This window comes from Herpailurus yagouaroundi, unplaced genomic scaffold (assembly GCF_014898765.1).
Source record: "Herpailurus yagouaroundi ecotype Mexico unplaced genomic scaffold, PumYag 159, whole genome shotgun sequence".
NCBI classification, from domain to species: Eukaryota; Metazoa; Chordata; class Mammalia; order Carnivora; family Felidae; genus Herpailurus; species Herpailurus yagouaroundi.
In genome coordinates this window covers 8,014,684-8,040,683 of record NW_024412400.1, presented here as the reverse complement: position 1 = coordinate 8,040,683, position 26,000 = coordinate 8,014,684, and the positions used below count along the sequence as shown (strand labels likewise).

General features: G+C 48.5%; 1 protein-coding gene and 1 long non-coding RNA gene across 6 annotated transcripts in view; one reads left to right on the top strand and one right to left on the bottom strand.

The window, feature by feature from the left end:
* The window catches only part of MYRIP (myosin VIIA and Rab interacting protein), a 380,023-nt gene that overhangs the window by 11,022 nt on the left and 343,001 nt on the right, over positions 1-26,000 (bottom strand). For all 5 annotated transcript variants that reach the window (XM_040479864.1, XM_040479863.1, XM_040479867.1 and 2 more), the window contains 4 exons: positions 12,386-12,580; positions 4,535-4,696; positions 459-563; positions 286-346 (listed from right to left, as the gene is read on the bottom strand). In XM_040479864.1, the coding sequence (XP_040335798.1) occupies positions 286-346; positions 459-563; positions 4,535-4,696; positions 12,386-12,580 (523 nt within the window). The remainder of the gene's footprint in view (positions 1-285; positions 347-458; positions 564-4,534; positions 4,697-12,385; positions 12,581-26,000) is intronic.
* On the top strand, positions 9,720-10,905 carry LOC121033494 (uncharacterized). Its single transcript, XR_005791940.1, has 2 exons — positions 9,720-10,263; positions 10,783-10,905. It is a non-coding gene; the product is annotated as an uncharacterized LOC121033494 (long non-coding RNA).

Below are 26,000 nucleotides of genomic sequence, written 5' to 3'. Positions count from 1 at the left end.
AATTAATAAACATTAAAAAAAAGACATTGGACTGTACTGATTTAATTTCCTTCCCTGAATCATTTCTCTCTTTTCCTACCACGATTTCTTGCAATCACGTTCCAAATCACATCCTTGTCCATGGATCTGCCTCTTGGGGGGATTCAAGTCAAGACAGATTCTCCACAAGAGCACTTCTAGGTAAGAACTCCCCGTTAGGTCTGGTTCTCAAACTCAGATCACCAAGTCACTCAAAGTCAGGCTGAATTCTTTGATAGCTCTGCTACTGTTTTCCTTCAAGCACACCTTTCACTGGCGGGGCAGGCAGTTTCCTCCTCTGCTGCCTTGATGTGTCTATGGTTTGTACCTACAAACAGAACACAGCAATCAATACGCCTTTGCAAAGCCAAAGATACATTATCTTCCAAATTTTCCAGGTGGTGCAATATTCCAACAGAGGGAGTGAGGGACAAACGCACCTGGTTCCTTTGCTTCTGATCGCGTCTTCTTGTGAGGCGGACACACGGTGCTATGTTTAATCCTGCAATGGTCAGGGCTGAAATCCGGCTCTCAATATCAGAAATCTTAATGCAACAGAAAGACAGAATTGGTAGGCGAAAAAGCACAGGAGGGGAGAATCTTTGTTAAAAGTGTCAGGAACCTCGGGGCATCTGGGTGGCTCAGTCGGTTAAGCGTTGGACTTCGGCTCAGGTCTCGATCTCACAGTTTGTGGGTTCGAGCCCCGCGTCGGGCTCTGTGCTGACAGCTCAGAGCCTGGAGCCTGCTTCCTTTTCTGTGTCTCCCTCTCTCTCTGCCCCTCCCATTCGCCCTCTGTCTCTCTCTCAAAAATAATAAAAAAATTAAAAAAAGTGTTAGGAATCTATAAAGATTAAATCTGCCTTTATGTAGACTCATTTACTCAACTTGCTTTTTTTTAAGATTTTATTTTTTAAGTAACCTTTACACACAACGTGGGGCTCGAACTCACAACCCTGAGATCAAGAATCCCGTGCTCTACTGACTGAGCCAGCCAGGTGCCCCTCATTCATTCAACTTTTAAGAGGCCCTTCTCTATCTAGTGCCATAGTAAAAAAAGAGCATAGGTTTTTCTTTGTAAATTTGTATGTCTAGCTTGGTAGCTCCAGACTGTATCAACACCCTTGTCAGAGTATTTCTGGGGATAAATGGAAGCCTGGGGCATGATGGGAACCGTGGCCAGGGCCTCCTGGCTCAGCCCGGGGGCGGAGGCTGTGAAAGGTGGTCAGGGAAGGCTTCTACAGCAGGCAACACTTGATGTGAACTTTGAAAGGCAGGTATGATTTAGAGGCCCTTCCATCTCCCATGACTCCATGAACCAAAACCGCAGAGCACTGGCTCTTAGGAGGGAGGTCCAACAGCCCCTGGTTCAAGTCCGTTTCTTTCACTAAAAGGACAAGTGCCTTGAGAAACTCCCTCTTCTCCCTGGGCGTCAGTTTCCTCGACTATAACATCAGAAGGTCAGAGAGAATTTTTTCCCCAGCAGAGTCTTAAGGCAGATGCAGGGAGCAGGAGCCCACTGAGGGCCCAGAAAGAAGCCTGATCCATCAGGTCCCCAGGGTTGAAGAAGACAACAGTCCCTGCTCCCGGAAAAGAGCATTAGTATGTGCTGCCATCATGCGAGGCGCTTTAAATATGCGAAGTCGTTCACGCTTCGCTCACGGACTCATTCGTGAACCTGTGATGCAGGTACCGTGCTTTGAAAGATGGGGAGACCGTGGCTCCGAGGGTAGTACGGCCAACGTTTCACAGCTGGTCTGGGGCAGAGCTCCGGATTCATGCCAACGCTCATGCTCTTGCCACACCGCCACGTTCTCAGAGGATGTGCCGTGGGGGACACAGGAAGAGGCGGGAGCGGGCCGGTGGAGGGGCGGCAGGAGGCAGGGGTCCCAGCCGTCTTGCTGCTCTCCCCACGCAGCCTGAGTGTTACTGGGGTGTCAGGCAGAAAACCTGAAAGGCGGCTGCAGCCAGTGTGCGTGGGCTCTGCCCTGAGGTCCCCCCTCCCTCCCCTATCCCTGCACTCTCTTGAGCTGCTCGCGACACATCTGTCCTTTAAGGGCAGACTACAGGGAGTGAGGCTTCCTGCTCTGACAGCGGCCCGCAGTTCGGTTCCCGGGTCGAGACAAGGTCCATAAAACCGAAGGCAGGGCTGATGCCCTCCTCTGCCAATGAAGGGCACTGATGCGAGTGTCTGCGGGTCTGAAGGCAGCACCGACACGTTTCTCAGGAAGCCACACGGCGCAGGCTGGTGAAGAACATGGCCGTGAGGTCAGAGAGATTAAAACCCTGGCTCCAGGGGCGCCTGGGTGGCGCAGTCGGTTGAGCGTCCGACTTCAACCAGGTCACGATCTCGCGGTCTGGGAGTTCGAGTCCCGCGTTGGGCTCTGGGCTGATGGCTCGGAGCCTGGAGCCTGTTTCCGATTCTGTGTCTCCCTCTCTCTCTGCCCCTCCCCCGTTCATGCTCTGTCTCTCTCTGTCCCCAAAATAAATAAAACGTTGAAAAAGAAAAAAAAGAAAAAAAAAAACAAAAAAAACACACAAAAACCCTGGCTCCATCACCCGCTAGTTATTTGACCTTGGGCAAGTGGGATAACCTTTCTGAGCCTCAGTCTCCCTAGAAATGAAAGGGGACACATCACGGAGCCCCTCGTGGAGTTGCTGGAAGGATTCATTACAATAATGAGGTCAAGCGCCAAGTACAACTTTTGGCACAAAGAAAGGCTCGCTGAAAACTAGGTATTATTGATAACGTTACTGTAATGTTTAAAAACGCAGAAAAACCAGGCACATTCAAACACAGAAAATGGTAGTTTGGACTCCAGGATTTTCTCCCATAAAACACCGCTCTTACAATTGAAGACCGGAGAAATCTAGAAGCAGGAATAACTAATTATCCAACATAACCCTCCCAGACACCCTCAAATAATATTACTTCTGGCTAAACCATTCAAGAAGTTATTTGCTGCAGAGTGTACCCCAGAAAAGAAAAGATTTGATCCCACTTTCTGTAGCTTTATGGCAAACAGATTAAAGGTTGGGTGGCACTTATGGGAAATGATTTGTATTTGGGGAGAGACGCTCTTCAGTCATTCTTGCTGATAATGAATAGTTGACGGGGCCGCGTCCAAAGAGACCACACCTATAGCACACAGTGTTAACGCACCCACAGGGTGGAGAATGGGCGCGCTCACACTCTCAAGAGTGCTTCCTGCTGTCAGTGGCGGTTGTGATTTTTGACTCTCTAAAACAAAAATCCCGGTTGAAAAAATAGTTACCGTGCAAGACTGTCATCTTCTCTCTCCATAGGTGGTTTCTACTGACCCCAGTTTTCCTAGGATACTGTTTAGGGATGCAAGGTGTCCGTCCGTGAACCAGGGGTTTATACTGAGCTTACACTGCACGTCTTACCAGCACGTCTCAAGGACCCCACTTTGAGCATCAGCGACTTAGTCCACAATCAATTCTGATCCAGAGTCAGAGGCCACGGGGGTATCCGTGCAAGCTGCAAACAAGTGTCTTCACAAGCTAATATCACAATGATACTGTCTGTCTTACAGATAATATCATTTCAGTTCTGAAAAGGCCATATCTAAATCATCAAAATACTGGTCTGAGAAATCTTTTCTTTCCTTCTTTCTTTCTTTTTGTTTTTCTTCCTTTCTTTCTCTTTCTCTCTTTTCTTTCTTTCTTTTTTGTTTTTCTTCCTTTCTCTTTCTCTTCTTTCTTTCTTTCTTTCTTTCTTTCTTTCTTTCTCCTTTTTTGTTTTTCTTCCTCTTTCTCTCTCTTCTTTTCTTTCTTTCTTTCTTTTTTGTTTTTCTTCCTCTTTCTCTTTCTCTCTCTCTCTTTCTTTCTTTCTTCTTTTTTGTTTTTCTTCCTCTTTCTCTCTCTTCTTTCTTTCTTTCTTCTTTTTTGTTTTTCTTCTTTCTTTCTTTCTTTCTTTCTTTCTTTCTTTCTTTCTTTCTTGTTTTTCTTCCTTTCTTTCTCTTTCTCTTCTTTCTTTCTTTCTTTCTTTCTTTCTTTCTTTCTTTCCTTCTTTCTTTCATAAAGAAATCTACATTTTCAGTTTCATTCAGCTATTCACCCCAGTTTTATTCAAAGTGCTAAAGCCGTGTCAGATGTCAGGCACTGAAGTTACCGTGTTAAGCTAGACAGCTATAGTCATGTCCTCATGGGGCTCTTAGTGTATAGAGGGGAAAAGGGCATCAAGTAAGTCATCAACAGTGTGATACAGGTTAGGGGAGGGTGGTCTTGAGATGCAATGGGACCCTATATAGCAAGGAGATCTGCCTGTGGGTCAGAGGATTTGTCAAAGAGGAAGGCGACATAGGTTTAAAGAAAATTCTGATATATTATCAAGGCTATAATTTTTTAGAAGGAGGGTTGGGTGGAATCCACCCGAAAGGACCATGCGAGTGTGCTAGGGAACGGATACAAAGGCTTTGCAGTAATTCTTGTGGAAGATGGGGTGCTCTCCCCTTGTTCACGGTGGTCCTCCATCTGGGCGGGAGGGGGTTCTTACCTGGAGCTCAGCGTGGTGAACCTGGGCTGCAGCCGTGGCCACCTGGTCCTCCAGATCTGCCAGTTCGGTCTCATCGGTGCCACTGTGGATGCAGCGGGCGGCATCCTCCAGTTCACTCAGCTGGCCTTCAAGTCCATACACGGTGCCTGCCGCCAGGTACACCTGCAGAGGGGGTGCAGCCTTGAGCTCAGGATTTGGAACCAGGACTGGTGGGGTCCCTTACGGGCGCCCAGGTGATTCAGGCTCAGCACTGGGGGAAAAGCCAGGGAATGCCCCCATCTATAAACCTTCTTCACGCTTAAATGGTAGCATGAGGTCTTACCACCCCCTCACCGTCAACTGCACCTCCCCTGCCTCAACTTTCCGGCAAGAAAAAGCAACTTATAAGTTTTGAAAATCTGATAAAATACTCCAAAGTACATGGCGTCAGCCACATAAGTTGCAAATTTGTCCGGTGAGTCACACAACCAGAATACCAAGACGGAAGAAGCAAAGAACAACTCGTGATGTGATTTTTCCAATAAAAATTTTGTCTGAGGAAAAATAAGATGAAAACAGAGAAGGAGGCAAACCATAAGAGACTCTTAAACATGGAGAACAAACTGAGGGTTGCTGGAGGGGTGTTGGGGAGGTGGGCTAAATGGACGAGGGGCATTAAGGGGGACACTTGTTGGGATGAGCACTGGGTGTTATATGTGAGCAATGAATCACTAAATTCTACTCCTGAAGCCATTAGTACACGGTATGTTAACTAACTTGAATTTAAATAAAAATTAAAAAAAAATTAAAATTAAAAACATTTTTTTGCTTGGCATTTAGTAATTGAGAAAAATTCAGAAAACATAAAAGAGATGAAATTAATTTAAAACAACAATTTAAAACATTTCGAATGAATTTTCTCTGATTGGTTACCTACAGCTTGCCTGGAGCAGGTGAAGGGCATTAAAAGGGACCGGAAATTCATAGCAGGAAAATAGTTTATTTCTTAGAAAAAAGCGCGATGTTAAAACAAACCTGTCCACTCTATTCATCTGTCAAGGAAGACAGTTTTTTTGAGAGCTACTGAAAATTAAAGAGAGTCAGACAAAGGGAGTGATGTGAGGAAAAATTAAAGGGAAAAAAACGTTGACTCAGGAGTTAATACAGCGATTGCCGTAAAAGTGGGCAAACAGAAGGTAGGATTGTTGGAATCATTCAGACCATGGGAGGAGTGAAACAAATCCCTTCTGCCTACAGAATAACGTGGATGAAATGACCAACAACACCGGACCTCTTTGATCTAAAGAAGCTAATTACTTATGAGGGGTTTTTTGAAATTTAATCAACATCCACAAAGCTCTAAGCATCTGATTGCAGCAATTTGGAGTTGATTTGAATGAAAACACACGGTGGTCACACAAGCTCTTTTAACTTGAGTTAAATAAAGCAGAGTTGGGATAAGCCAAGAGCTTGTGCACATAGGACAAGCAAGCGTTTTGCACTGAGCTACAGCGAGTGTTGGGGAAAGACAACTGAGAACCCCGTCAATTCCTTAGCCCGATTCCTGCATCTCCATAAAAACTGGTAATTTTAGGGGCGCCTGGGTGGCTCAGTTGGTTAAGCATCTGACTTCGGCTCAGGTCGTGATCTCACAGTTGATGAGTTCCAGCCCCTGTCGGGCTCTGTGCTGACAACTCGGAGCCCGGAGCCTGCTTCGGATTCTGTCTCCTTCTCTCTGCCCCTCTCCCACTCACGTTCTGTCTTTATCTCAAAACTAAATAAACATTAAACATTTTTAAAATAATAATAATAAAAAAAAACTTGGCAATTCTACACAACATTTCAGAGTGCAGCAAAGGCAGGTGCAGATCTGATGAATGAGCACTGGTGCCACACCAGGCACAATGGGCTTGGCTGGGGGGGCTTCCGGCACTGACTGCGGTAGTGGACGTCCGTCGTGTTAAGCGATTCGTCAGTTGCATGGTGGGCCACGAGTCAAACGTCTGTTGACAATTGCCATATTTCAGTTTGCCCTTAGTTGTGCATTTCTTGGTCATATGTGGGTATCAGAGAACTTGTGTTTCTAAAAGATCCTCACAGTTTAATAGAAGACATTTATTCTTCGCCTTGAAAACAAGATACACTCCTTTATTGTTTGTCACCTGAAGGAAATGATGAATATTTCAAAGCTATTTGAGTGTAGAAAACCTTAAAAATTAGTCTCTCAAAAGTTCTGAGGTTAAAAATTTCTCTTCAGAGGGAAAGAAAATTGAGGGGAGAGAGAAAGAGAGGGAGGAAGAGACAAGGAGAGAGGATAAAAGGTAAATGTATTTTGATAAGATAATTTTATTTTTTTAATTTTTATTTAATTTTAAAACATATTTAATTTCATTTAATTAAAAAATATATAATTTTGAGAGGGAGAGAGCGAGCAGGGGAGGGGCAGAGAGAGAGGGAGACAGAGGATCTGAAGCTGGCTCTGGGCTGACAGCAGAGAGGCTGATATGGGGCTCGAACTCATGACCTGAGCCTTAGCTTTAGCTTTAGCTTAACCGACTGAGCTGCCCAGGCACCCCTTGATAAGGCAATTTTATTTTATTATTATTAAAAAATTTTTTTTTAAGTTTTATTGATTTGAGAGAGACAGAGACAGTGTGAGCGAAGGAGGGGTGGAGAGAGAGGGAGAGAGAGAATCCCAGGCAGGCTCTTCACTGTCAGTGCAGAGCCCGAACCCATGAAACCATGAGATCATGACCTGGGCTGAAACGGAGAGTCTGACGCCCAACAGCCACCCAGGAGCCCCTGGATAATTTTAAATATAAACTTACAGTGTTGCACGATGAAACAAAATTTGGAATTATTATTTAAATGAGACCAACAATTTGAGTGAGTGTGACAATGGGGTTAAACACAACTCGACATGACTTGGGTCTCAAGAGCCTGGATTTTTCCAGAAACACACAAAACTCAACATCATCACACCCCACAGCTGTATCATCTCGACGGTCTCTTGTTTTGTCTTCAGCATGGTCATCCGCTCACGTTCTTTGTTTTCTCTGCCAAATCAAAGCAATATGAAATAGCTCCAAGCCTCCGAGCTCCCGTATGCAATAGCTCAGTAAGGCCAGAATGTTCGTCTTTTACTCTGTGTTCCCTGAAAGCCTGTTCTCCTGGCACGAGGGGGAAGGGAAGGTTCTGTGGTTTGGCACCGACGCGGGCTGAGCGGGAACTCACCGCCACGGTGATGGAGCCGAGAGGGCCCGTGATGGTGATGATGGTGACGACACACATTTATGGAGCCAGGCGCTGAGCCAAGGGTTTGATGTGACGTTTCTTTACTGCTCATGGCGGTCCCTGAGGTGGGTGCTATTACAGTCACGGTGTGAAAGAGGAGAACACTGGGTCCTGGAGTTCTGGTGACTTCCCCAGGCCTCGCAGCTGGGAAATGGTGCAGCTGGGATTTGAGCTCCTGGGGGCTGATGCCAATTCCCTTGCCTTTATTCACCCTGTCCTATGGTGGCCTGATACTTAATCTTGCTTGCCACGTTATGTTATGACTTTTTACGTTTCGAACTCTGACCTGAAAGTCCTAGAGTTACTGTGGTTATAGATCAACATGACTTTGGCTCTGTTGCTGGGGCTAAAATAACAAACGTTAACATTCTATAACAATGGAAATGTTATTCTAATCTTAAAAAAAAAAAAAAAGAAACCAACAAAAAAAACAACCCATTTGAAAACCATGAACCTGGAATTGCTGGCTGATGAAAGGCCCACTTTTGGCCAGAACCAAGGTTACCATTTTCGTGCAATCTGTGTCTTCTCCAAGCTCCAGCCACTGATGCCCATGACCCCATGGACTGGCTCCTGGTTCAAAACGCCCTTCTCAAAGTGGGTCAGGGGACGAGAACAGGTGTTTCATTAAGGAGGGACTTGACCTAACTTTGGTCTCAAGAGGCCTTGTGGTCAAAGCCTGTAGGATGAAGAGAATGGAACATATTTCTTTGCTGCAGGACTTCTTGGAGTCTTTAACGTGCGAACCCGTATCTCAACGATCCTAGAAAGACACTATACGGATTGATCAAACTGATTTGGTCTTATCGCATCTCGTCAGACTAACCTTCCATGAAACGCATTCTAGAGAACTAAGGCTAGACAGGAACCGATAGCAATTCTTTGCTTGCTCTCGAGGGCAGAGGAGCACCTGATGAGCCAGGACCACCTCCAGGGCCACAACCTCTCCGGTGCTGTAGGGGTACCCGAGAGCCTTGAGGAGGAGGACTGACAACACCCTCTGTCCGGTCCCGGATTCTGTGGCAGAGCTGGGGCCCCTCAAGGGGAAGTCCCCCGGTGTCTCCAGCCACTACCTACGCGACGGATTTGGTGTTGCCAAAAGTTACGGGGTAGTGCGAAAAGGGAAGTTGGGACTGTCCCTCTACTGCCTCTGTGCTGGGAATTACGGGGTGCCCCAGGCTGTCTGGAAGTTCCTCAAATGGTGGCAGTGGAGGGGTGAGGCAGCTGACTCATCCCTCCTACTCATAACCCTGCATAAATCCACAAGATGGCCTCTGTGGGTCCCTACTGCTGACACCACAGGTCTGAGAATGGTCATGCCCGTTCTTCTGTGGACTCCTAGATCCATTTTCCACTCTTCTCTGTCCCACTCTGTTCTCAGGCTGCCCTGTGTGGACCTCATCACCCAGGCCCCCTTGCGGGTTGGGCCGGTGGGAGACACCAGCAGGAGATCAAAGGCGGGAGGGGAAGGAAGTTAGTCTCCCTTCCCCTGCTCCCTCTCTGTGTGGGCTTCTTGGTGACAGCTCCCACTAGGGGGCGATCCCCCAGGCTCCAGCTCTCCCTGGGCTCCACTGCCCAGGGGTGGTGACCGCTTGCCCGCCTCCCCGCCGACCGCTACTCCCTGGGGGCTGCAGCGTCCCTGGACCTTACCCACGCTTCAGATTGTAGTCCTTTCCCGAAACTTGCCTTTCCCAGCCAAGTCCCTGCAGGTACAATGGAACCCTACAACCCACAGCTGTCAGCGAGAGCTTCAAACACAAGAGACGCAGGCACGCAATCCAAGGGACTGAGCTCCCCGTGGTGCACAGGGGAGGCTGGGATTGGCCCGAGGATCCCCCTGCCTGCAAGGGAGCCAAGAGCTGATTTCAGAGTGCCCAGCCAGGCAGCAGGTGAGCAGTGTCAACATAGAGAGACTAAGGGAATTCTGAAGTCCCCAAGCCCTACTCTAATTAAGTGGATTAACAAGGCACCTTGTGAAAACAGGAGATTCGCCATGTGAACGACATTTTTTTGTTATCGGAGGCAGCTCTGAAACCTTCAGAAGTATTTTTGAAGGTGAAACATTCTCGAGCCAACGTTCTCTTTCATTTCTGAGTCCCCGGGCTGGTCTGCGGTGGCCAATGTTCAGAAGGTGACAAGAGGTGTCCCCGTTGCTATTTCTGACAGTCCCCATCCCTGAGCACAAAGGAGCCAGGCAGCGAGAAAACGAGGAACGTGGGAGCCGCTCTTTAGAACGCAGACAAAAGCCCCGGTTTAATTAAATCACTGCACCCAGAGGCCGGTTTAAGAATCTCCCTGCCCTTCTGCTGCTCCACTGAATTCAATCCTGGAAACGGCAGAGCCAGACCCGCCCAGGGCTGTGATCTCTGTCTCTAAAGAGATACAGAAAACAGCCATCCCTTCTCTGACTCAAAACCCAGAGAATTCAAAGGAACAGCTATGGAGTTTCTTCTGAGGTGCAGTTTGAAGAGCTGGACGGGGGGGGGGGGGGGAAGGGAGGAGGAGGAAGAGGCAGTTAACCCTTGGGGACCAGGAGAGGCGTCTCCCAGGACCGCGCAGGGGTGAAGTAAACTACAGACGCTGGGCAGGGGTGAGGTGCACTGCAGACGGCGGCCTGCAACGCAGTCCCTGCTGGGGTTTGGGACCTCTCACATCGGCGGCTAAGTGGATGTGTTTTGAACTGAAAGTGTTAAGGAACCCCAGGAAAGGAGACATAGCGTGTAATAAAAGGACGTTACAAAATGAAACCCCCCACGATATCCCCCTTGGAGGGCAAAAAAGGCAGGCTGTCTTCGCTTTAAGTGTGTGCTACGGGAACCCACGGTTGTCATTTAAATCTGAATATTTCACGCACTGTATTTTTTTTTTTTTAAATACAATACCTTGTAAAACAAACAAACGAACAAACAAAAACCCACGCCCCTTGCCTGGTGAACCATATCTTGACTTTCACTTTTTCACTTCTATGTGTCCAGGGGATTACCGCCACTGTAGGACCATCAGCATTGAAAGAACCGTATTATAGACGTATTTAAAGAACAGAGGCCCGACGCATCAGAAGCAAAACATTTTTTCCGGAAAAAAAAAAAAAAAAAAAAGGACTTCATTCATCTGAATCTTCTATCAGGTAACCACATTCTTTGAGCACCTCTGTGTCAGGCTCTGGGCAAGGGCTGGAGCTCGTGATGTGCAGGACCCTGGTCTTCAGGGATTTATACACCTGATTCCTAATCTGGGGGCGACTGCACCTCCGTGCATCTCCCTCTCTGATGTTTGGCAACATCTGGAGACATTTTGATGGCCACAGTTAGGAGGGTGCTGTTGCCGGCATCTCGTGGGTAGGTGCTGGGGTGCTGAACATGCTCTACTGTCAGGACGCTCTCCCCCCGCAACAAAGAATTATCGAACCCAAAATGTAAGTGGTGCCGATCTAATGGGGAGAGACGAGTGGATAGAAAGGGCAGCCAAGTGACGTTAACTGGCAGACAGACCTCTGCTCAGGTTTTATGGGAATTCAGAGGGAGAGAGTCTTTACCTTTTAAGATAAAGCGACTATCAGCATTTTTTTTTTTTTAACCTGGAGGCATTCTGATTTGTCGTTGTTGCAACTTTCTGCAAAAATTGCCTCTACCAACCGGTCCTGATTTCTGGGAGCTGCACTCCTGGCAGCACCCCAAAATCAGGGTTGGTTCTTGCTGGGTGTGTAAAGATGGAACCACCCGACTTCATTTGGTATCTGATTCATGGGCAGGACTCTGCCAGCTGGTGATGGTGCGTGTGGCCCAAGGGGCTAATGTTCCAGATCTCTCTGTGTCACCCCCTCGTCTGAAGGGTTGGCAAATTCTCATCAGACATTTCTGAAAACGCTCGGCGATGAGCGGGGATACTTATATGGAAAAATCTGTTCCCGCCATCCTTTCCTCCCGAGGGAGGCTAGAAAAACGCCCTACTGGCAAACAGACCCGTAAGCTGGGCAGACCACTTGTGACCTGAGTTCCGTGGGCAACCACGCCCTTGCCCTGCAGTGGCACTGGGAGTGCTCCACCTGGATCCTCCCGGGGCCCTTTTGTAGTTTCTGCATCGCCCCACACCCCCCAGCTTCAGTGTGCCTGGGTTCCCACCCGCTCAGCCCTACACACCAGACCGCCTGGGGCTAGTGTAGACAGAAGTGTCTACATTTGGCTTGCTTGCCAAGAGACCGAAGTGCCTGCTGGCTGGGTAGAAAAAGCCAGTTCCTTTGGCTCGCGTCAAGACAACCCTGAGATGCAGCTAACACCCCAGGGCTCCCTACAGGTCAAATCGACTCTTGGTCTAAGGTCACACCTTTGCTTGACCCCTTAGCTTTCCCCAGTCCTTCCCCGCTCCCTGATGAGCCTCCCTGGGGGAGCACTTCCGAAAGAAATCGCCTATCCTCTCCTCAGGGTCGGCTTCTGGAGGACCCGGCCTGACACCCTCCCTGAGGATATACTTGCTACGTTGTGTGGTGTGCATGTGTCCTTGCACTGTCTGTGACGGGTCACAACGTCATCAGTGTCTTCTCACGTTTGCCCGAGACGGGGAACACCCACACCGGCTTACGTTTTCTTCCAGAGAAGTCAGCTGTTCATCCAGTCTCACTTGGTCTGTCCCAAGAGGAAATGTCCCCTTCTCTCTGTCGGGAGGGACAGGTGGGAACTCCCAGGGCCCTGCGGACTCTGCTATCAGCTCCTCGGTGGCGTTGATGACTTTCAGGACTTCTGTGGAGATGTTGCAGAGAGAAACAGCAGAAAACTTCTGTTTGGCCCAATAACAGAAGGGGACAGGAGACAAGAACAGCACATTAACAATGACAAGGGAATTCCACGTTACCTGCTGCTCATCATGACACTTATTCCATCATAACACACATAAACATCGCTGTGCCGAAGGAACGAGAAGCTAAAAAAAAAATCTACACGGCAGGAAGGCGCCTGGAGGAGGCCTGATTTGACACGGCCTCGCTTCTGGGACTCACACGGGGTTATCGGATCCCCCGAGAAGGAAGGAGACCTCAAGCCGAGGCTACCACATCTTCGGCCCACTGCTGGCGGTTTTAGACGCATCACCTCACTGTTTGCGTGGCATTCTATGTCCTCAACAGAACGTCAGTCACAGACTCTGTCAAACCCCATCCATGCTGTGGTCTGGTAGGTCTGGACTGGATGTTAAGAGACCTGGGCTCCAGATCCGGTTCTCCCTTCATCTGGTGCTGGGATCTCGACCAAGTGGCTTCGTGCCTCTGGACCTCTGTTTTGTCACGTGTGGAATGAGAGTGGAAGAGTTTCCCTGCAGGGTTCGGTAGCCCCCCGTGTGTTAGCTCACACACACCTCCTCTCGAGCCCATTCTCCCTTGCTCTCCTCTACCACAGAGGCGGGACAGAGCACTCCATTCCCCACGCCTCTGTAGCCAGGGGCAGGCATGTGACACAGTTCTGCCCAGTGAGCCCGACAGGAAAGCCTGCTGAGGGGGTCTCCAGCAAAGCCGCTGTTTTCCTAACCCAGTGAAGAGATCTAGCTGATGTTCTCCTACCCCACTTCTTTTTCTGTTCTCTGTGTCTGAAAAGATTCCTCACCGACGTAAGTCAGTTCCTGCTTTTACATTCATGGCTGAAAATTACAATCAGGATCTGGGCCAAAGTCATTGATGGAGCAGAGGCACTTCAACCACCAAGAATTAGCTGCATCTTCGAGTTCATCAGGACATAGAACATCATTATAGGCTGGAGATCAATGTGTCTTGATAGTAATGGCATCTACCTATGATCAAGTTTATTTATCCCATCAAAGGGTTTGTAAATTGGAACTCAAATATTGCGGATGCACGTATGTGTGTGTGTGTTTACCATTTACCAGTAAAGTGTTTCAAGAAAATCTGGAATTTTAATCCCTTTGGTACCTTCTAAGGTACCCTTCTGACTCACGTATCCTGGCCAAAATGTTAATGGCAGCTATGGCTCGATTTTGCAAAGCCTGTTCCTCCAAGCAGATGATGCTACTGCAGGTTTTGTTTTGCTGGAGGATTTTTTTTTTTTAATTTTTTTTTCAATGTTTATTTATTTTTGGGACAGGGAGAGACAGAGCATGAACGGGGGAGGGTCAGAGAGAGAGGGAGACAGAGAATCAGAAACAGGCTCCAGGCTCTGAGCCATCAGCCCAGAGCCTGACGCGGGGCTCGAACTCACGGACCGCAAGATCGTGACCTGGCTGAAGTCGGACGCTTAACCGACTGCGCCACCCAGGCGCCCCTTCTTTAAATTTTTAATGTTTATTTACTTTTGAGGGCGAGAGAAAGAGTGTGAGCAGGAGAGGGGCAGAGAGAGAGGGAGACACAGAATCCGAAGCAGGCTCCAGGCTCCGAGCTGTCAGCACAGAGCCTGAAGCAGGGCTCGAACTCACAGACGGTGAGATCGTGACCTGAGCTGAAGTTGAATGCTTAACCGACTGAGCCACCCGGGTGCCCCAGAGGATGTTTTGACACCCTTCCCAATTCACTAGGGAATCAAAGTGTTTGAGTGACAAATCAGTGAGTGAGTCCACAGTCTAGAAACTGGCTCTGGCCTTCCATGCACATGGTCTCCTATCTGTCAAATTTTTGTAGGCTTAGGGCGCCTGTGATAAGAGGGCCCCCCATCTAGCCCGTCCACTCCACAACAGCTGCTTGCCTGACCCAACGGCCACACTCCTTTCGGTTTAAGGGATCTGGTATAAACCCAAACAATTCCGTCTGCGGTGTCAGGAGAAGGGAATGGAAGGGACAGTACACAGACCCAGTAGAATAGGGCCAGTGTCGGAGGGAGCAGCCAGTGCCAACTCTTTATCTGAGGAGGGACTTGCAGGGGCTACCCCACCACTTTCCAGGACGCTGGGACTTGCTGTGGCACACGGCGAGGATGAACGGGGCTCGGCGTGACTTTGGCACGACACGGCTATACCACTGTCGGCTCGTGTCCGTTTCAGAAGAGGCAACGTTGTAGGTACGAAAGCAGATGCGTTGCCCTGCTCTTAGCATGTGAGTTCGTGTTTAGAAACTCTGCCCCCTCTTTGGTAGAAGAGGTGTCCTTGTACAGTTTTTTGAAAAGAAAAACGTATGACTAGGAGACTCCGAAGAAGAAAAAAGGACCACAGCACAGTAGGAGGGAAAAGTGTGAAGATGGACACACGTCCCCGGTGGGCGCAGGGTCATTCAAGGGCCAGGGTTATTGATGGGAAGGGTTTAAGAGGTGCTTCGCCAGGAAGGGTTATCTGCATCCTGACTCCGACTGAACATATCGCGTTAAAGCTGGGCATCCATGTTGCTTGGCGGCCACTGTTCCATTCCATCCATAAATAGTGTTGTTTATTCAGCCACAGGGGTTGCACGCTGGAAGCCAAACATTGCCCAGGGGCATGCTTTTGGGGTTTTTTTTGGACGAGAATGCCTTCCTTGAGACATGTGCTTCCCAGGTCTCTGCAGTCCCCACATGGCTCACCCTACATATTTCACTGGGGGTAGTCTGTGGTGGGCAGGCTCTGATCTAGGTGCTGGGATGAAGCAGTGGACAGTGGATGAAGTCCCTGCCCTCGAGGCACGCCTCTAGTCCTACCCCTGCCACTGGACGTGCAGACATACTTTCCTGTCCCCTGAAGGCCGTCCGCATGTGCCGCTGAGTCAGAGCGTGGGGTCCCCGGCGGCCGGTCCGAGGACAGCAACCACAGCTTTAACGGGAAGATCTGTGGTCTGGGGGAAGCCCCGGGAAAGTTCAGAAGCGAACTAGCCACCAGCTGGGGGACGTGGCCAAAAAGAAAGAAAGAAAGAAAGAAAGAAAGAAAGAAAGAAAGAAAGAAAGAAAGAAAGAATATGAAAACTGGACAAGATCTCTCTGGTTGGTGAGCCAGTTGGCGGGACCACTGCCCTCTGTCTGGTGGTGAGCTCTCCGTGGGCAAGTGCAAACTGGAAACCATCAACCCCGGCAGGGAATGAGGTCTACTTGTCCACTACAAAGGGCTGATGGGGCTTTTTGCCTGGACGTGGGGGTGGGTGCGAACAGTGCGTGGACTGGAAGGTAAGATACCTGGGATTTAATTAGCCACATGGCAGGAGCGGGGCTCCAAGCCTCCCTGCTCCTTGGTTTACTCGCTGGTCCAATTAAGGAGACCAGAAGATTTGGTGCAGGGCTGACACAGACTTGTTATGTAAATGTCCCGCTCCCTGCCCGGTCCAGAGTTAAAAGTAGAAAGCACCTTGTACAGTTACGTTAAATAAAGCTAGATTTAGCACTGGATGGGATCTTGTTCAGATGAAAAGCTGGTGTGGACCGGGGTGCTGGCAGGGAGCCCCGTGTGTGGGAGAAGTGAAGAGGTAAAGGACCCTCTGCTTTACTGCTCATAGCCCCAGAGAGCCGAGCTGAATGGCACCAACAGAACACAATTGGAGAGCCCAAAGCGAGCTACTGCGGTAGCTTATGCTACTCCAGATAGCAATTATAAGATGGGTCCAGTGTGACAGTTTCATGGGATCAAATAGGGAGGGGTGAAAGTGTGGACATTAGCCCACAGAGTAGGGACAACTACCAAACGGGAAGGTGGCCTCACTGACACTTGGGGCCAAGGCCCCACAGATGACAGAATGAAAACGGCCACACAGTAACAAATTCAACCTCCCAGCTGTCAAAGAGATACGAGTTAAATGGCAAATTGTATCAGGCACCAGATACCCATGCGATTCCCATTTAAAATGCTTGTGTGTGGGCGCCTGGGTGGCGCAGTCGGTTAAGCGTCCGACTTCAGCCAGGTCATGATCTCGCGGTCCGTGAGGTCGAGCCCCGCGTCAGGCTTTGGGCTGATGGTTCACAGCCTGGAGCCTGTTTCCGATTCTGTGTCTCCCTCTCTCTCTCTGTTCATGCTCTGTCTCTCTCTGTCCCAAAAATAAATAAACGTTGAAAAAAAAAAATTTAAAATGCTTGTGTGGGGGGCCCCGGATGGCTCGGTCGGTTAAGTGTCCGACTTCGGCTCAGGTCATGATCTCACGGCTCATGGGTTCAAGCCCCGCGTCGGGCTCTGTGCTGACAGCTCAGAGCCTGGAGCCTGCTTTGGATTCTGTGTCTCTCTCTGGCCCTCCCCTGCTCATTCTCTCTCTCCTCTCTCTTTCTCAAAAATAAATAAGTAAACATTAAAAAAATAAAAAAAAAAATACAATGCTTGCGTGGGCCAGCATGACTTTGCATAACTTCATGGGGACTTCATATGGAACGTCGCATCCATCATGCCGACTTTGCTACCTCTGGGGCTGAAACAAACGGTCTACCCTCGGGGTACAGAGAGGGTGATGAGACGCTCTCCGGTGCCCTTGATCGCTCACAGCAGCAGCAGAACAAGCAACCTCAACAAAGACTCCTGTTTCCTGTCCGCCTGTAACCTACAATAGGACCGATGCAGGCCTTTCAGAAGGTTACGTACCGCTCAAAGGCGGGGGTCCTGCCACGGGGGCCATTTCAATGGCAGAAGAGCAGGTCAGGACCCAAGTCGTAAACCCCAGCATCCTTCTTATCTCACTAGGGACTGCAGAGATTAGCCTTAGTGATTTCTCCCTCCTGTCCCCACACACTCCCTATTCAGATAAAACATGTTCTGGAACAAATTCCTCCTCCATTTACTCTTCCTTAGAAACTGCTTTCCAAAGGCAGGCAGACTGCAGGGTGTTGCCAGGAGATTCCGAGGCTGTGGAGTTCTACGGAAAAGACGGTTTCCATCCTAACCATTCTTGCTTATTAGCAACCCTTGCAAACTCTCCTGAGATTTTTTTTTTTTTTTTCCGGCATCATCATGCATTTCAAAGCTTTATGCTGGACAAAGAAATGCAGACTCATTTCAAGCTGGAACAGACAGGAATGTTCCTTACCAGAATACCCCAAGCTTGCCAACACGCAAAGAGCGGGGGTGCGTGAAATGCCTGGCTTGATCCGGAGGGAACACTGTGGATGCCAGACGGCTGATTCCGGCCCCAGTTCTACCCATGTGCATGCACGTGTCTGCCTGCCTCGGCTGGCCACAACACACCCCATGGCTGGCTGCGTGTGATGAACTGGGGTGTGACAGGGGCCTGGGGTGTCTATTTATTTGACTTGATACGAGTCTTACGATGACCTCATCGAATACAAGGTCGCGGGGTGGGGGGGGGGAAGCTTTGAGGATTAAGTTATATGTACAGGTATCTGGGGCAGAGGAGGAATTTTTCCAGTTTGGGAACTGCTCTGAGTCCCGTCATAGGAGCAGGAAAGCTAAATTGGCAGAAGCCGAAAGGACAGCGACACCGGGGTGTTTGTGAGATACGGAGGCAGGCGGTACGCTTTGAGGTCCGTGGGTCACTCCATGAGACAGGGATGGTCAGTGGCCAGCGTCTTGCAAAGGGCCTCCTTGCCCACTGGGCTCAGCAGGTGTCGAGCCTACAGCTCATCGTTCTTTTAGAAGCCTATACAAATGCTTTAAAATCAGAAGATAAAAGAGAACTCTTAGGCCCGGGAGCATGTTTTGATACATAATATTAATATATTAATCTGTTAATTAATTAATATATCAACACAGCTGTAAGATTTGATTCGCAAGTGTGTTTTCTAGAGCAAAGGGCCCATGAGGGCAAAGGGAAGGGGGCCAGGAAGTCGTAAGTTGGCCTGGATCTGGCTGGCCTGGAGCCCCTCTGTGAGAAGGCATGTGGGCAGCAGAGGCCTGGTGAGACCCGTCCTCTGGGGGCACTGCTGTCTTCCCTAGATATTAGTGAGGCCCCCAGGCAGGCCTGTGAGAGGGGGCTGTCCACTCACACTTGGGAGAACCTTTCCGAGCTTCCCCCAGATGACGGAGGGAGACGGTGGGTGTAGGTGCTGTGGTCCTGCGGCTTCCTATTGAGGATTGATGCTAATGTGACCTCCCCATTGCACACACCAGACCACGAGGCTTGGGAAATTCAGGTTACACTGTCTGTGACACTTTGGGCAAATAACTTAAGCTCTCTGAGCCTCCATCCCAAAATGGCATCCAGCTCAAGGGGCTTCTGAGATTACATCAGACAGCATATGTCGTGTCCACAAAGCGTCTGGGGCCAGAGCTGTGAGCCGCCCCTCCTCCCCTCACCAAACTGCCCCACCGGCTCTAGATGGGCCTGTTACTGCCTGGCTTACGTGCCTTCCATTATGTGCCACGCTCTCGAAGCATCTTCCCTGCCTACGAGGTGTTTTGAAGAATGTTTTCTCTTGTTCTTTCCTGAAAAAAGTTAAACTTTGCTGCTCTCCATTTCCCAGTTTTTTTCCTCGTCAACTAAGAATACCTTAAAAAAACAAAACAACAACAACACTGTGATCTAGTATTGTCTACCACCATCACCACAATTTCATAAAGAAGAGATAACGTGGGGTGCCTGGGTGGCTCCGTCGGTCGAGCGGCCGACTTCGGCTCAGGTCTCGATCTCGCGGTCCGTGAGTTCGAGCCCCGCGTCGGGCTCTGTGCTGACCGCTCAGAGCCTGGAGCCCGCTTCGGATTCTGTGTCTCCCTCTCTCTCTGACCCTCCCCCACTCACACTCTGTCTCTCTCTCTCTCTCGAAAATGAATAAACATTAAAAAAATTAAAAAAAGAGAACATAATATCACAATATAGGAGGTCTATCCTAAGCAACGACAGTAGGTGACCTGACATGGACACTCGGACAGCCCCCCACCCCCCCGCCCTGGGCACTCACACATATCCCCGACCCTGTATCTCCCTCTGACTGCAAGCAGACTGAACCGTATGTACTGCTGATGCAATAAAAACAAGGTATGTCGTTGCCTAGCTGGGAAACTGAACGAATCAGGTCCTCAAACATTGTCTGCTGTTTCTCACCGGCACTAACTTAATGCAAAGCCTTCGGGAAGAGTCTCCTCTGTGCCAGGGCCCTGGCGTGGAGCCCTGCAGGGGATGCAGAGGTGAGTAAGCCGTGGTCCCTGTCCTCAGAGAGCAGAGAGGGGAGAAGGACAAGAAGACCAACAGCAGGTAGCAGAGGGAGGCCCTACCCTGCTTGTGAGCCACAGGCTGCAGACCTGCAGAGGCCACGCCGGTATGTGACTTTGGGGTTGGTCTGGAGGCACAAGAAAGAGGTGAAGAAACCGCGAAGTTGGGCTTCCGGCCTCAGCTGGAAGGGCACCGGCCTCAGAGGCTGGAGGGCACAGCCTGGGGCGTGCAGATGACAAACAGGAGGGAGGCGGGGGCAGGGCAGTGCCCCGACCGCCAAGCTCAGGAGTTTGAGTTTTGTGCTCCCGGCAATCAGGCGCCACCGTGGGTCCTCGCTGCTGCTGTTCTCAAGAGCTGGCATTTCCTGAGCACTGACTGCATGCCAAGCTCTGGGACAAGCACTGGACTGGCCTTGCCTCCCCGAACTTTCCTGAGCGCCCTCTGAGGCAGGTATGCTGATCACATCTCACAGATGAGGAGATGGGCCTTAGAGGGGGGTTCGCTCGTCAGGAGTCGGCTTTGCACCCAGACCCGCCCGATTTCAAAGCCAGGTTCCTCCCACGCCGCACAAGAGGCTTAGGCTTCAGGAAGGCGGTTCTGACCGGCAGAGGAGGCACAGATTTAGGGCTGGGGAGGACCCGTGGCAGAGAAAAGCGTTGGAAACTATTACTGCAGCTGGAATCCAAGGTCACCGGGGCGGGGCAGCTGCATGGGAGTAGGTGGTGAGCGGTTTTCTGGAAAGAGAGCTGAGAGCATGCTGTGGCTGCAGGGTGGGGAGGGAGATGGCAGGACAGGCTGTAATCCCAGTGGAGAGACCGGGTGCAAACTGACACCAATAAGGAGATTTAGATGCCGGCAGAGAAAGAACGGTTCACTGGGCTCTTGGAATAAGGGACAATGTAATATTTCAAAACTCCTTCTTTTTTAAGTTTACTTATTTTGAGGGGGGGAGAGAGAGAGAGAGAGAGAAGCAGAGAAAGAGAGGGGGAGAGGGAATCCCAAGCAGGCTCCGAGCTGTCAGCGTGGAGCCCGATGCGGGGCTCAATCTCACCAACTGTGAGATCATGACCTGAGTTGAAATCAAGAGGCCGTCGCTTAACCGGCTGAGCCAACCAGGCGCCCCAAAGCTCCTTTCTGACAACCCGAGAGGCTGTGATTTCCAACGGCCGGGATGGAAAACCTCCAGGTCATCTATTTAGTCTTTATTTTGAATCTATCATTTTTGATGTCAAGTGTCCTGAGCAGGCTGGGGGGACACAACCTCCAGAGGTGGCTTTGGCAAAAAAGGGAAGATGGTGGGAGCGTGGAGCCCTCCAGGTCTCCTTTCAGCCCTGTGATACGTGGGTGTTCCCCAAGGGGCTCACAGGACAGCAGACATCCCAGGTATCGGAGGAAAGAACTTTTTAACAGGGCCCTTCTAGGGACCGGTTTGAACACAAAGGGGGGCTCTCATGCAGCACAGAAAAGCCCTTCAGGAGCTCACCGTGCATCAAACACATATGGGCCCCTGCCGAATGCTGCTCCCGAGACCCCTCTAGGAGGGAACAGAAGAAGAAAGAAGGCGGCCAACTCAGAGCTAATGTGGATCCATCCGGTGCCATTGTGATTCCAGGCTTCTTGTCACTGCATTTAGCCCTCACAACAACTGGACACGGTTGATGTTTTAATCCCATCTTTAGAGATGAAGAAACTATGGCTCAGTGAAGCAGACGCAGAGCTGGGATTTGAACCCAGAGACTGGTCTCCCAAGCCCATGCTCCTTCCCACCTGTCATAGCACCTCCTCCATGCGCATAACTCCTGGGACCCAACGGTCTGTAGGAAGTGATGGTGGAACTGAATTGTATTGAATAATCAGGTCAGGGAATAACAGATCAGTGAGAGAAGGGCATGTGAGAGCCCTCGGAATGTTCTGCACCCTCGACTGGTTGACATCTGTAAGAATTTGGCCACACCAACCACCAAGCCACACAATAGAGCTTGAGATCTCCCTGGTGACAAGCTCTAGTTCTGAGCCTTACTGAACCCACTAGGACTGGGGCACCAAGGACACTCAGTGGGAAGGAATTCGGTCTATAAGGAAATCTGCTCTAAGTGTGGTCCAGACTTGACGGTCTCCTCATTACTTTTCTGTCCCATATTACAGGTGCTTTCTTGGCTTTACAAAATGCTTCCATCAGACAACCAGAGGAAGCAAGGAAATTTGTCCAACAGCCCCGATCTCATGTGTTTTTTTCCCTGTTCAAAGGTAAGAAAAGAAACTCCATATGTCCTCTTAAATAGTTGACAGAAATCTGCTGGAAAAACTAAATGCAAATACGTTTCAGCTCTCATAAAACAGAAGGCGCTCTGGTGATGCCTCTACAACCCGTCAAAATACGTTCTCCATGAACAGACTCGTGTCCCTGAAGTGACTTGATGAAAGTGGGTGACACAGAATTGTAGAAAGAAATTGGAGCACAAACCTAATACATTAGCATGTGTAATAAAACGAAGCTACGAACCGTAACAGAGATTAGAGAACTGACCTCTTAGGAATGTTTAGGTTCTTAAATCACCTTGGTTTTCATGGCCAAGGCCATTTATGAAAGAAAGAAATATTTTCCTTTTTTTTTTTTTTTTTTGAGAAAGAGAGAGTGAGTGAGCGTGTGAGCGAGTGGGGGAGGGGTGGAGGGGGAGAGAGAACCTGATACAGGGCTCGATCTCACAACCGTGAGATCCTGAGCTAAGCCAAGACCAAGAGTCAGATGCTTAACTCACGGGAGATACCCAGGTGCCCCAAGGTTTCCTTTTTTAATGGTGATTACAGAAATGAGTTTTTGAAAATGTGCTATCTGTAGTTTTGTTCCAGAATTAAACTCACTGGTCTGCATGTTTTCCTGAGGGCATTTTCTTGCCCCCTCCCCTGCTCATGCGCTCTCTCTCTCTCTCTCTCTCTCTCTCTCTCTCTCTCCAATACATAAACATTAAAAAAAGAAAGAAAGAAAAATAGTTCCTGGGCACCTGGGTGGCTCAGTCAGTTAAGCGGCTGACTCTTAGTGTAGGCTCAGGCCGTGATCTCACGGTTTGTGGGTTCAAGCCCCGTACCAGGCTCTGTGCTGACGGTGCAGAATTGGCTTGGGATTCTCTCTCTCTCCCTCTCTCTCTTCCCCTCCCTAGCTTGTTCCCTCTTTCTCAAAATAAATACATAAAAACTTAAAAAAAATTAGTTCCTGATCCTGATTGGAAACATTTCTCCACTGCTGGCGGTAGCCAGGGTGCTGCCCAGGAACACGCTCACATCTACAGAAGCTTAGTGGGACGTGAAACCACCTTCCACGTTCACTGGGGACGGAAGTGGCACATGGCAGCCTGGGTGATCTTGGTAAATGTAAGGTCCTCCTTGTCACTTCTGCTGACACCTTCCCAGATGTTCCCTATGTGAAAGCAGAAGTTCCCCGCCTGGCCCTCTGTCACCTTCCCTCACCGCCCTCGCCTTTGCCACCGTGCTCGGGCCACCCCGGCTCTTTCATCTGTTCCTTAAAGTTGTCCAGGTCATTTCCAAAGTATGGCTTTGCTTGTGTTCCTCTGCCTGGAAAGCACTTCCTTTCAATCTTTGCCTGCCTTCTTCTGTCTTGCCCTTCAGATCTCGATCCAGGGGACACTTGGCCAGAATGGTGTCTGAAAAGACCTTCCAGGACTCCCCTTCCTCCCAACTCCCTCCACCACTGCCCTGCTTAACCTTCTTTTGAGCTCTTATCTCTATTTGACACCTTGCCCTCAACCTGTTTACATCTTTCTCAGCTGCCTCCTCCAGTAGAAGGTAAATTCCACGAGACAGGGGACTTTTCTCTCTTATCCCTGCTGTATTGCAGCTCTTGGAATAGTTCAACCATTATTTGTTGGATAAATGGCAAGCGAACAGGGATTCAGAGTCCAGAGCTTTAATCTTCCTTTATTGTCTCCCGTAAGTACTGTTGGGCCTGCAGACCAGGAAGATTCATTGGAGGGAAAATTCATTCATTCCTTCATTGGAGGGAAAATTAAGGACGTTCTTCTCTCGCTACATCTTCCCCTCTTCCAAATAGCTAGTGAATGTTTGTCCCAACACCATTTATTAGAAAGTGTTCTTTTTCCAAACAGGGGTGACAGGTGGGTGGGAATCATGAGATAAATTGTGAGTTAAATTTTAATATATTCTAGACTGTACTTCTGGACTATTTCATTGTATCTTGTATCACTATCTCACAAATTTAATTACTAGGACTTTATTTTTTTTTAAGTTTATGTATTTATTTTGAGAGAGAGAGAGAGCACAAGCAGGGGAGGGACAGAGAGAGAGGGAGAGAGAGAATCCCAAGCAGGCTCTGTGCCATCAGCACAGAGCCTGATGTGGGGCTAGAACCCATGAACTGTGAGATCATAACCTGAGATGAAACCAAGAGTTGGATGCTTAACTGACTGAGCCACCTGGGTGCCCTTTTAATTTTTTTTTTTAACGTAGGCTTCAAACCCAGCACAGAGCCCAATGCAGGGCTTGAACTCATGACGCTGAGATCACGAACTGAGCTGAGATCAAGAGTTGGATGCTTAACCGACTGAGTCACCCCTAATTACTGTGCCTTTAAAGCATACTGTAGTATCTTAATACAGGGGTCATCTTCATTAGTTTTTCTAAATATTTCTCAACTATTCTTGACTTTCTTCCCTATCCGATGATTTTCGAATCCATTTGAAAAGTTTAAAAAACATCTGGTTCAGATGTTGATTTGACCAACATTAAACTTCTACCCTAATTTTGGAAGAATTCTCTTACATTATCTTTTCTTCCATCAGACTGCTAGGTTTCCTGGAGAACTTCAGTTTTCTTAAGTTTTAAGTTATATATATAACTTATTATATATTTGTTATATATTATTATTATATATTGTTATATATAATTGTTATATATTATATATATGTTATATCTATATATATGTTATATGTTATATATATAATTGTTATATATAATTGTTGTATATCATATATGTGTGTGTGTGTGTGTATATATATATATATATATATATATATATATAATTTGTTTCCATTTTATTTGCTCTCCCCAACTCCCAAACTTGGGTTGAGATTCATCTACAAATTTCACTGCAAATTAATGGTTAAATTAGAAACGCTTGATATGAAGAGTTGTAATGTAAATCCTAGAATTGACACTTGAGTTGTCCTATGTAATTTTGCTGAATGATGTGGATTTATGAATACACCTGCTACTAACAGACCTTTTCTTCAAATAGAATGGATTTTTATTTTGCATTTATTTTGCTCAAGGTTACTTGCTCTTTATGTCTCAGGTAAATGTTTGTGGTCACTGATCTCACCCAGGCCTTCCTTGCCGTGTGGGGACCCTTCCTATTTGCCCACACTGTTTCCTTTCCCTTTCTATGCTAGAGCTGTTTCAAACCTTGAAACTTCAATTCCAATACCCCCTCACCTTCAGAAGACACACTTGCCTTCTAGTTCAGAGAGTGGGAGAAAAGCCCAGAACATAAGACTTCTCCAACTTCCTGACATCAAATTTATGCACTTCCTTGTGTCTGGACCAAATCTGTCTGCTATTCCAGTGCTGATGCCCCATCTGTTTTCTGGACCCCATCCCCCTCCATTCTCCCGAATCCCTTATTGTTGGACAGTAAGGTCATTGTTTCCCTACAAGAATAATGCGATGCTTGGTGAACTGCACTGATATACCCTTGGCTGCTTGTTCAGTTTTTCTGTAGGATAAAGCATGGAAAGTACAATTAATTGCTGGATTGAATGCTATGCCCCCTTTGATTGCTCAGAGCTACCCAGTTACCACTGTGCTAACATGTGCCCCTACTATTTTGTGTCTATTAGACTGGCTGTTTCCCTGAGCTCTTACCGACTTTGGTCATCGTTCTTTTTAATCGTCCAGTTTGTTAGGCAAAGTGACATTTCGTTATTTCAATTTGCATTTCTGTTGCTTGTCTAAACGAATGATGAGCTTTGCCCTGTTCATGGCTGCCTTTCCAGAGCCTCACTGTGCACTTGTTGAACGGGAAAGATGAATGCGCAAACCATACGCTAAGTTCTGGGCTAGGTGTTGTATTGAATACAGTTGAAATACAGATGAAGTGAGATATTTTTTTCACATGCTTATTGGTCATTCACGTTCTTTCTCCTTCCTTCCTTCCTTCCTTCCTTCCTTCCTTCCTTCCTTCCTTCC